The sequence below is a fragment of the Catharus ustulatus genome, chromosome 4 (genome assembly GCF_009819885.2).
Source record: "Catharus ustulatus isolate bCatUst1 chromosome 4, bCatUst1.pri.v2, whole genome shotgun sequence".
NCBI classification, from domain to species: domain Eukaryota; kingdom Metazoa; phylum Chordata; class Aves; order Passeriformes; family Turdidae; genus Catharus; species Catharus ustulatus.
The window spans coordinates 72,759,365-72,772,004 of NC_046224.1; the positions used below are offsets into that span (position 1 = coordinate 72,759,365).

The 12,640-nt window shown below is 35.2% G+C and overlaps 1 protein-coding gene across 3 annotated transcripts in view; it reads right to left on the reverse strand.

Annotated features, from left to right (window-relative positions):
* Nucleotides 1–517: 517 nt before the first annotated feature.
* AEBP2 (AE binding protein 2) overlaps nt 518–12,640 on the reverse strand; it is a 42,226-nt gene continuing 30,103 nt past the window's right edge. The window contains exons 5-9 of one of the 3 annotated variants that reach the window (XM_033058136.1): nt 9,245–9,369; nt 6,521–6,588; nt 4,208–4,321; nt 3,884–3,950; nt 518–2,607 (exon numbers count right to left, since the gene is read on the reverse strand). In XM_033058136.1, coding sequence (XP_032914027.1) covers nt 3,896–3,950; nt 4,208–4,321; nt 6,521–6,588; nt 9,245–9,369 — 362 coding nt within the window. In that variant the 3' untranslated portion in view covers nt 518–2,607; nt 3,884–3,895. The remainder of the gene's footprint in view (nt 2,608–3,883; nt 3,951–4,207; nt 4,322–6,520; nt 6,589–9,244; nt 9,370–12,640) is intronic. The other 2 variants (XM_033058138.2, XM_033058137.1) reach the window with 2 other exon arrangements.

Genomic DNA, 12,640 nt, shown 5'->3' on the forward strand with positions numbered 1-12,640 from the left:
CAGCCCACAGCACACTGTGGCAATTCCACGTACCTGATATTCCAACAGAAGTGACATCTACCCAGGGGCACACACAAAAACTGCAGCAGAGCTTTAGAGAACAGGACTGCCATTTGAAACAAACCACCACCAAGTAATTCCAAAACTTGTAGAATGCAAACAACTTTCAAGCATAAATAGTTCCAGCAATTCACTTTGATAACTACAAAGCAGCCAAATGTCCACTTACCTTCTGCCTGTTGTGGAAAGTTTAATTAACTCCAATGTTTCCATTTCTTCACAGATGTTTGTTATTTAAACTGGTTGTTCTCTCCAAAGCAAAAAACTCTGCCATAAGAACACCAGATAATAGTTTTTTCAAACCCAGGAAAAGCTACATTTGACATGAACACCACACTACTTGAGTCTGCGAACTCCCCCTTCTGTAAAGGTGTGTGTTACAACATACAGAGGAAACAGTGTCAGTTTGGTATTTGTTGTTGAAAACTCCATTGACATTTCACAGTTTTGAAGCTTATGAGGTTTGTTTGCTTTGTTTTATTAGAAAAAATACTCAGGCAAGGTCTACAATCATCTGTCAATTATAAATGACTTACAAGAAACTCATGAAGCAATAAAATTAAAAAAATACAAATACAAACTATATCTGAAACACTTCTATTTGGCAATTTTATAACAGATTCAAAAAAAGAAACAAAGATTACAGATTACTTTATAGGTACAGAAAAAGCAGTAGGTGAAGTGCTTAAGCAAAAAAATAAAAAACCAAAACACTGCATTTTTTCCAAAAATAAAGTCACGTCACTACAGATTTCATGAATAATACCCTTATTAAACAACCATTCCAGAACATCTTATATTAGTGGTGCTTTTAATCTGCACTTCATATCGTTGATAAGATTACTTTTTTGTGTATATAAGTAACATTTTCAACCCACTGGAGCTAAGCAAGACACGTGTCAGTACCAATGCAGAATGCATTTGTATTACATTAGGATATGCTCACTTCTGCAACCAAAGGGTTACTTTCAGTTTTAATCTATTTAATAAAAATTTAGTGTAAAAACTGCTGGTTACTAGTTTCACTGTAGTAAATTCCTCCCCCATAAGGAGGACTAACTCTGCAGTTTGACTGCATATATCCATACAAATTTTACATATTAGTTCCTTCCGACAGTAAGGAAAAAACTAATTCTGTGTTCACTATTAGAAAGGAGTGCCATGAATTAATTATGGGTACTATTCATCCCTCTAAGATTTCTGGGAAGGATGATCAAAGTATTTTTGTTCTTACAACAGATACTAACAGTAGTATATAGTCCCTTAGGTATGTAAAAGAAGGTTTTTTTACTGTTAAGGAAGGTGCTTTTTTTAAACAATTCTTCTGGCAGTACTAGTGAATTACAATATCCTTCAATATTATTTCTACCGTAATATATACATTTTAACTTTCATGCCTCTAGAAAAACATCTACAGTACATTTCATAATATAAAAATATATTACAAATCTGCTGAAATATTTACAAGCAATGTCCTATTATCTATATGCAACATTTTTGTCTCCATACAAAGACTAACAGGTTAGACGCATCTCTATTTGTCAGTTAAAAAAAATCCACGGCTCCTTGCTTATTAAGCAAGAAAATGATTTTACTTTCCTTTTCAAAGCCAACTTTGGTGCATAAAGGATTGAATTTCTAGATTAATTTTCTTTAAAAAATACCATTTTCTTTACATCTAGAAAACATTAGGCCAAATAAAGTATACTTTACAAGTGAATGGGGATCCTAGAGGGTCAAAAAAGCAAAATAAATCACCAGTAACACTGACTGCTTACAGCAAGGTTTTCCAAACCCATCCATTGATAGGAATCACATCAAAGCAGATCTGATTAACACACTACACTACTCCTGCAAAGGGGTCAGACAGACTGCAACACTCTGAACATCCTGCCACCACACTACATGTATTCAGAGCTGCCTGGAAAAGACAAGCATTCCATCAACATTTGTTTCAACATCATAATCCAACATATCTGAGGGATCTGCAAAAGGACACAAGGTTACAAATGACCAATGATTACTATCCACCATACTCAAAGGACAACAGATAATCCCTTGGTATCTGCTCTATTGTCTGGCATGTGTTAGATTTAGTGAGCATTGACAGGAAGCCCAACAGCTTGTTAACAGTTCTCTTGGGAATCAGGAGGAAATGGTGATGGTTACTTTTTCTTTTCATCAAATGTAGACTACTGTATTCACTAAAGAAAAAAGCAGCTTAAAGAAGCAAGCATGCAAAGCCTTTTAGCTGTTCCACTAAGTTGCCAGAAGAGTGTTTGCTCAGTCTCCCACTATACCATTCCATGAAAATGTGGATATACAGTAATATATTAATATATTCCACAGAAGCATTGACTTCATTCACAGAATGTTTACACTAAGCATAAATATTTCTCTAAACAAAAAAAAAAAAAAAAAAAAAAAAAAAAAAGATGGGATTTGACTAATGTGCAACTTTATTTCTAAATCCATTGTCAGTGACTAAGACTGCAGGAGTCCCCACTTGCTCGGTTTTACCTCTTCAACCTCTTCTGGGGCATTGTTCTGTAAAAGAAGATGGTACAGTTTACATTAAGACCGGTGATGTACACACCGGTCAGCTGAATGCACTATGAAATCGTGACTGTACAAAATCTACTTTCATTTGATTAAAGCCAAGAGGTAGTTCAGATGATCTCATCGAAGTGTACATTTCAGATAATTATTTCAAACTTTCTATTAAGGGATGGCATTTTACCATGACATTAATAGCTGCCACTGAAGTTCCTTAACTACCTTTTCCTCCTGCAAAGTTTTGGTTTTTAAATTTATATCATTAAGCTCCCTCAGCTAGTCCCAAAAGCTCATTTCAATCACAGACTGTTCCACACTGCTAAAAATAGAGTACAACCTTACATGGGGGGACCTTGATTTTATTTGGGAGAAGATAGAAAGGTTGGCTAATTTTTCTCCAAGGCTTAATACAGAGATCATTAAATTTTTATTTCAAAAGGTTATTTTTTTCTTTTCAAAGCAAACTAATCTATCAAGCTCAGCAAAGGTAATCAATATAAAATTATAATGCTTTAATTAGATTATAAAAGTCATTGTGTTAAGCAGTTTTAAAACACACAATCCAACCTTCCCTTAACATTATTATGATTTTAACAATAATAGCAATGATTCATAGCCTAAGGTAAGTATTTTCAACACATTGACAAAGATAGCAAATACTGTAGGATTGGTTTGCATATTGCAAAGCAAGTTTTCATTAATTTGATTAGTGAAATACACGGAATGTTAAAGGTGAACTGAAAGGCTTGTTGCATTGAAAGACATCAGATTAGTTTTAATTTACTCCTTGAGACTCTTGGTCACTGATGTTAAGGAAGAAACATCGGAACACTGAACTTCTGTCATGATAAACATTCTTTCCACAACTCATTTTTCATGGATTTTTAATATAATCACATGTCTCTGTGGATGCTCAAAATTTCAGCATTAATTAAGCATTTCAGATTACCTTTAAAAACTGTACCCACAGAACTGTGGGTACTGACAATCATGGGAGAGCAGTGATAAAGGGGTGGGGGAGAATCAGGAAATTATTAGAAACCAGATGGATTAGAAGCCAATCTGAGGGCCTAAAAACAGAAATGTGAAAGTAGCTTTAAGATAAGCAACATGGATTGTTCCCTTTTGTCCCCCTATAAAGAATCTTGTAATAAAAAAATAACAGTACTTGAATACAAGTACAAGTTTCAAGGTAATACTGCATGTATTACAGCTGGATATAATATGGAAAGATAAATTTGGACTTTAAAAAAATTGGTATACAAACCAGTATGTGATCTTAACAGAAGTGATCTTTCAGGATTCCACTGTATGTACCTCCTTTACTAGAATTTCTGTACACCAAGCACAAAAAAGTAAAATACACTTGGTAAATACACACATTCCCCGTTTCTCAGTCACTAGAGTTTAGTTCAAGAAGTAATTCTGAAATAACTTAAGACCTCAGAACTTAACTCCTGGACGTTTACAGTACCAAGGCTTCCTGATCTGGTGTATAATATATTAGCAATCCTGATTTTCCAACGTCAAAAAGTTAAGTGAGGCTTAAGATTACATTCAAGTAAAGAAAGTTTCAAAATTAAGATTTTACCTGTAAATGTTTGGGTCCAGAAGCAAGGCAGTATCTTTTGGTAGTTTTGATAAATGAACTACTTTAGTTTTTAACTGATGTCGCTCACTTTCATTTACCCACACATCAGGCAGACTATGAATAAATAAATAAAATAAAAATATTCAAAAAAGATCAACTGTTTTTCTTACCATAAAATTATGTGGTAAACTAGTACATATGAAGCAATTTTCACATTTCCCTGGTTAAAAAGCATCTTCACTGGAGTGAGGAAAGGCAGCCAATCTTTAGACCTTATACTTCCATGTTTTTCAGGTTCTCAGTTTGAAAGGACACTGAACAGAATTTAGATTATTCCAGAAGGATATTCCAAGAGTTCAATGACAATGACACTACATTCACCACTGTAAAAATTTAATGCGAAAATAGGCAACAGAAAAAACAACCAGACTGTTGAAAGCAATTTATTTTACTACGTAGAGATTTTTTGATTCTGTTCAATTACAGGACATACTATACTGCAGGCACTGAGCTTTGTGTTACACTCGTTCCCTTGCTCCAAGCTCAAGGGTTTCAAAGACAAAAGGCTCCAACTTTGCTGAAGTTAGCTGTTTGATTATCCTCTTCTTTGGGTTTTTGGTGGGGTTTTAAACATTTTCTGCATGTCCTAGAATCTAAATGTTAACTTCAGGCTGGGGGAGGAGTTTGTAATTAAGGTGCTTAAGTCTTTGAAACAGGTTTCAAATTGAGAAGCCCAACACTTTAAAAGTAATGGCTCTTTCTCTACAAAGCCAAATTTCACAGGCTCTTGCAAATTATTTCACTGACTCTGCCTTTTGCAGATTTCACTTTGCATGAAAGTGAGCTGCAACTCAAATCCATTTTTTTGGGCAAGTTCTTCAAAACATGAAATGAAACTCAGAGCCCCTAACCCAGCAGGAAAACGAGTTTCTCCAATTAAACCTTTCAGATGAAGGAGGAAAAAAAAAAGAAAGAAATAGGGCAGAGGGGGAGGGAGAACAACCCAGCTGGCAATCCACTTATTCACTAAGTCTTATGGAACATGAAAGGTGGAAAAACATCATAGAAGTTCTTTAAATAAAGCCAAAAATGAGTTTTTGGACAACCAACATTGGGAAGACGTTTTCAGTAGCAATTGTATTCTCAAGATACAAAGAGCAAAAATGGAAACTCATCACATGCAGAGATTTGAAATATACAGGAAGACAACAACTCAGTAAGCTGATTTACTGGCACCAAAAATAATTTCCTGCTCTTAACAAAAAACAAAACCAACAAAACAACCCCCACCCTCCCAGCCCACTAGGAGTTATTTCCCTCTCATATAGGACTTGTATTTACTTTTCCTGACCAAAACCCTAAACATACAGATATGCTGGAGAACTTCTACAGTTTCTCAAGAAGACTCAGTGTAGAAGTTAAATCATTCCTGCCAGCTGCATCAGGAAGGCTGAACAGCTCAGGGGGGTGCAAAGGAATCACCAGGAGTGCATTTCAGTGTCTGCAGTGTGAGCATCCCAACAGAGTAAAACACACTGACAGCATGTGCCAGGACACCTTGGCATCTCCTCTGCTTACACAGAATAACCAAGATGAACTGAATTCTCAGTAATTCAAAATTGCATCATTCAGTGCCTGAAATGCACACTCTATCTAACCTATCTAAGCCAACCAAGATGCAACAAACAACAATATAAACCACATTATTCCTCTGACCTCACCAACCAAATGCAAATTCCATTGGAAATGTCTTAACATTATTAAACAAGCTGTCTTCACCAAGGCACAGAGTCTAACACTGAATTATCTGCATAACCAAAATCTCATTCAACTCTGCATTAAAAAAATAAATTACTCTTTTATTTTTCATGTTCCTAGTGCTACATTCTTCTTAGTGCTTATCTTAAAATAAAATTAACTGTCTTTATCTGTAACATGTAAAAAATAATAATTTCAGAAGGCTATTAGATATTGTACTACCATCTGTCCTAAAAGGAATCAGAAAACTGCCTATTTTGTAAGAATATTTTAGCTTTCATCTCTCAAGATGAATTGAAACTTGTGACAAAATGCATTAAAAGTACAGAAGGAAATTTAACTGAACTGTTATTAGAGCCCAAACACTTGAAAGTGAAAGTAAAAATCAATAAACTAATTGCTTATTAATTTCTATACTTCTAAACTACTTTTTGAAAAGCATTTTTAAAATATTAACTATAACTCAAATAAAGGCACAAAATAATTTAGTAACAGTTCATTGATCCCACTGTAAATCCTCCCCCGTTTAAAACATATCATTAGCAATATACTCACATGTCCTCTGGTGTCCAATGAAGCAAGAGTTTTATTTTGCCAGAATCTTCTTTTCTTTTAGCTATTACCTATAATAATTACAAAACCATAATTAAAACCAAATTACAGATTTTTAACTCAAAAGTTGTTGTTCTTCATGTCCTACTAGACATTTACAGAAAGCAAACTCTTATACTCCTTGAAAGTTGTGTGTCTGCAATAAATATGCCCTAAAGACTCAAAACTGTTTTGCAAAGAACTTAAGTTCATTTAAGTTTTTAAGTGAAAAACCACAATTCAGCCAGAAGATGTACACTTCACACAGCTTTATTTGGAAATATTCTTACTATACTATCCTCATTTCCTGCACTGCCCCAGAAACAAAATGGAAATTCAAAGGAGAAGTGTATCAAATTCATCTCAAACCAGACATGGAGTTTTGCTGACCTCTTCTGGAAAAAGAAAAAAATTTCACACTGGAAATTGGTAGGCATCTCACTGTATTCATTTACTGTCTTACAAGGTTTCAATACATTGAAACAATGGAACTATTTAAAATAAATGTGGCCACTGAACTGAAATACTTGGAAAAGTTAAAACCAGAGACAAGCTTAGTATTCAAATGTTTCAGAATTAATTCAAGTCACTTCAAAGGCTGGGGGTGGCATAACAGGGTAACCTATAAGTTACATTTTTAAATCAGTGTAGTATCTCTTCCTTAGTTTAATTACACCTGCTTGGCTTTTTCCATCTAACAATTCAGAGAACTAACATATGAAGAATTTGACTCAATAAAAAAAAGCAAGGAGAAAATAAATCATAATCAATAAAAGGTGTATTCTGAATGGCAAGCACATTTCTTCAAAAAGGTTTTATTAACAAATGTACTCTAAATCTCTCATATCTACAAAGAAAAGGGTGCCTTTTCAGAGAAAATGCAAGGTATCTATAGTGACTGCTTAGAAATTCTTTATATCAGAACATCTGCCCTGAAATATACCGCATTGTGCTGACATTATTCTTATGCTGCATAAAGCAATAGAGTTACATCATTTGTCAGTTTTTAGACAGCATGGCAATTTCATCTTCCTATTTTCCACCTTTCAAATTAATGTCTCTGATAATTACACATATTTTCTTCATCTGAAGGTGGACCACACAAACTTATTATGCCATTTAGCCAGCTACCATTCAAATCCCATGTCCTAATGCCTTGAAGTGATGCACAATGAGTGTTTGCATGGGAGGTACAATTAGCTCACAACAGTGCACATCCACACAACAGCTCCCGGCCTACCTTTTCTTTATAAAGCTCGTTTTAGGCTTTTAGTCTCATCACCCAAGCTGATGTCCAGCACACCAAAATACAGCAGCTAAGAGCAGTGTGGAGCTAGAATACCAGAGCAGTTCTCCCACTGGTACAAACTCACCACAAGTGAGGTCTTATCAACCTCAGTGACGCATGCACGGATGGACTAAAAGGATTTCCACCCCTTCCTTCACGTTAATGTGAAGCAGTTTTAGAGCAGATTCTTCCCTCTAATTCCACCTCCTTATGAATTATTTCAATAGCCATAGCTGCTCTTCCACAGTTGCCTGGATAACCTTTCAGATTAAAGCAGGCTGTCAATTGAAAGAGCGTCTGCTTTTCTCACAGCATTGTAAAATCCACGCTGGCCAGGGAAACTAGAATGAGATTTAAATACAGTAACAGCTGAACCACCTGCAATCCCCACTTGCAGCTGGTGCACAAGGTACATAAAGTGCAGCAGAAATAATTTAGAAAAGATCTCCAATCCAGGCCACAGGTATTTAGAACAACGATCAGTGTTGCACAACAAGGCAAAATAAGCTTCATGCACACAAAATCATCTTTGATTTATGGATTTATTTATTTATTTATTTATTTGATAGTTCAGGAGTTTGAATCCCATGCTAAGATTAAGCTGTAGCTGAGGATATGTCAGCCAGCACTCCTTGTTGGGACTAATCTACTAATTTAAAACCATCTCTCCCTATTTTATCCCATCTCTTACTTCTTTTCTTCAGTCAAATCTCCACCTTTTACACGCCCTCATCTCCCAGTATGCTTAAGAAAACTTGAGGTTATTCAACTTGTTAAACTTCTGATCCTACTACCCCAATTCAGTATTTGATCCCTGAATTCTTCTAAATTAATATTGATGTTTTTCCTATCCAAACACAGTTTCTCCACTTGGTTCTTGCCTTCTTTCAGCAATTCACCAATATTTTGGTGTTAAGTTTATTAAAAGAAAAATGGGGACAGGAATAAAACAAATGTACTCAGGACTATATCTTTTAAACTGGAGGAAAAATAAAAAGGAGTAAATACGTATTTCAGATCAGCATCTTTACATGTTTAATTATATACCAAAAATATTTCTTGTGACAAAGAAGCACCGTCACTCAGGACCATCTAAACTGCATTCTTATTTAGAAGATAGAATCAATTTTCTTCTGCAACACAAAGTTGCTGTTAGATATTCCCCAACTGGATTAGACAGGAAATGTTGCAATCCATTCAATCTGTGAGCGACAACAACTACCACCAATACTTCTTAAAAGTTCATTTTACTAATAGCATAACTCAGCAATATAGAAGAGCCATTATTGCTTATTTCTGATTCAACATCCACAGCAGTAAGAAGAAAACAGAAGTCTTTCTGAAAGATTGAATTTTTTAGACACAGGTAAACAAAGAGAATGCATCACATACATACTTACAGTACTATGAAATACAACACTGTGGCCTTTTCCTAAACTTTCTATATGTGCTGAGAGATTAAAGCAGATGGCTCGATGTCTTATAGCATCCAGTGTTTGTGCATCAAAGAAGTCATGAGGTCTTGCTGGAAAACAGGAAGAGAGATCCTCAGTGTTCAACACATTAAAAGCATTCAAACACATTCAAGCATGTAAATAGGTCTGAAGTGTCATTAGTAAATCATTTATCATTGTGTCAGTAGCACTACCTTGTCAGAGACCTGCAAACATTAATTTCACTGAGAGGGAGAAATTATTCCTAGAGAAGCACAAGTCAAGTTGGGTCTAAACACACTGCCTGTGGTTGGAACAGCTATTTCCAAATAAGTAACCACATCCACTCATTTCAGTTTCAATAATGTTGAATAGACAGGTGAAAAATTCCACAATATTGCAAATTTCTTCCTATGTACAAGTTGTCCATTCCATGTTCTTGGACTATCAGTAAACATTTTCTACCCAAGAAGCACCAACTGCATGCATCCCATATTACTCCTTAATTCAGAAAAGCACAACTAACACCCAGCTGAGATTTTACAACCAGTATAAAACCAGCAGGCATTAGAAAGACCTCTTCCTTTTAGAAAAGGATTTTTATAGTCAAGTGTTTTTTGAACAGCAGAAAGATTATTGAATTTTAATTTAGGGTGTAAAAAAAAGTCTACCAATTCTACACTCAAAGAACTAACACTAAAATATAATGGCTGTTAAGAACCTGTTTGTATGGTATTAGAAATACTTCACAGCAAAGTTTTAAAATCTACCATATAAAACTGTAATAACATTACATTAGCAAAAAAAGTCTGAATGAAAACATTTGCATTTTTAAGCCTTGCTTGAGAACAGTAATTTACTAAATAATACACTGAAACTGAAATTAAAAATAGGAACTGGTATTAGATTATCAACCATGTATTACCCTGTAACCTGCACAAACAGTGACTCAGACTTCTGCTGTCTTCATTTCAAACAGCCTCTCTACTCCTGTGTCCATTACTTCAGACTGAACTCCCAATCCCACTTGGAGTTGGCGTTTGCAGCACTCCTGGGGTTGATTGTTGGTAAGCATTCACTTGTACATTGTGTTCTGTCCCTTCTCCATCTCAGCTGGACACTGCCAATAAGCCAATCAGCTCTAAGTGGCAATGCAGGACCACAGCTTGTGCTGCAGGTGGTCAGTGATGCAAGCATCTAAATATTTGATAAATAAATATGAGGGAGGAAAGGAGGTGGGGTGGAAAGAAGGGGGAAAAAAAACAAACCCAAATTTTTGCTTTCAGTTTCATGCAGCAAATTTCTCCAGGATTTACTGTGGAAAATATTCAGCTGACTAAGAAAAGGTCCAATTTTTCACAAGTGTATGAATTATCTAATTTATTCTTAAGCGTTAGTATTTTGTTTTCTATGCATCTTTACCTGAAAATTATTTTGAGGAAACGGATTTAAGTATCTTACTTCCTGTTTAATAATACAAATTCCAAGTACACATCAATTCCTTAAGTAAAATAAATTACACCATGACATCAGTAATCCACCAAATGAAAATCCAAGCCCTACATAAGTAACAGTGCTACTGTAAATTTCCTTCTCTCTCATATTCCTCCTGTGAACTCCATTATCATGCTTGCTAATAATGACAGTGTCATTTTGCAATGAAAAAGCAAGTGACAATATTGTATTCAAGGCAGCTCCAGAACAGCAATACAGTGACTATTTTAGAGGTCCACACTTCCAATAGATTTGGTTCTAAATGCCACTCTGCATGAATGAGGGAACAGGCAAAAGGTCATCCAGAGGAGAAAGTAAGCCATGGACTCTAGTTCTGAATTATTCTACATCAAAATTTCTAAGGCAAAGATCTCTGCAGCACCATGAATGTAACCAGCTAAAAGGGTGCCACCAGTAAAACAAGCTTTTAACAAAAAAGGTTGATTTGCAAACTTAGAAGAACATGCCTTGCTAATAGACAAAAGAAAAGTAGACCTATAATATGGCAAGACGTTACAAAACCAGTTAAGTAACAGTCAAAATTCTCCTTATAGTCCAAGTTAGAAGATTGTATTCTCAGCACAGATACCCACAGTAAAGTCTCCTTTTTCATTATACGTTCCCTCAGAGAAGCTTGTTCCCTTCAGATATAAAAACAGAGGAAGCAAATGTATAAATTTGCTGCACTTAAACTGTAAACAATTTAAACACGAGGGTGTTTCAGTAACAGCATGTATTGACTATTGTTGTCAAATATTTAGTAATGCACTTTAGTAATAGCATTTTGTTTTGCATCCACGTCATTAAGTCCTTGTAATCCTACTTGCAGAGAACCTGGTATGTGTGTTAAACATCTCTCCTTCTGGGTACTTAAAAATATCTAATTATAAATCCAGGTTCTTAGCTTTACATACTCTAGACTGAAAATACTTCATGATGTTAATTGTGTTATTTTGGCTTCTAAGATGATAAGGGTTTTGCCTTTCCTCATTCTTCTTGTAAAGACAAACCACACCAACCTGCACACCTCTTTCTTGAACTAAAACTAAGCTAAGAAACAGAAAGTAAAATTGTATCAGCCCTTTGTCACATTCACTTCTCCACAGAAAGTTTGAAAGCAGAGCTGCCAATACTTAGCATTTTCAGAAAATGCCATCAACTTTGGATACATTTCTGGGTCACATACCCTCTGGAGAAATACATTACAGTAGTCAGTTCCCAATTCAGTTAGAGATGATTTCTGCCTTAAGGCAAAAGTCTACAGCCAGCATTGCATTTGTCTCAAGAGGCAAGAAGATAAGAAATTGCTCAAGCAGCTGTCATTTTTCTTCCTGTGCAACACTTGATCAAGACAGCAGACCATTCAAATACTGCAGTCTGCTCTTTAACATTCCCACAATACTTATTATTTTTGCCATAAATTCATTCATAACTTCTGCAGCAAATTCTTATTCCAACTAAAGCATATTAACAGGTGATTTAAAGTTTTAATTATGAACCTCTGATTTGAAATCTGCAAGTCAAATAATATAATATGATGTTTATCAATTACTAATAAAATGCCAACTTGAAAAATTACTTCTGCATATAGCAAGATGCATTAAATCAGCCACCTAACAAAATCAACACGGAGAAGCAAACTAGCATGCAACTCGGGAACCTCTGAAAATGAAAATTTTGAAGTGACCACTCAGACATTTCTATTTCGAATAACACAATCAACAAATCACAATGATCCTTCAAGAACCTGCAATTATCTCAAGATGCCTCCCTCATTACATCTAAGATGAAAAAGGATACTGCAAAGTGAGCCCATAATCCTTCAATGATCAGCCTTCCCTTCTGCAACCTTCTCATTTACACAGATTT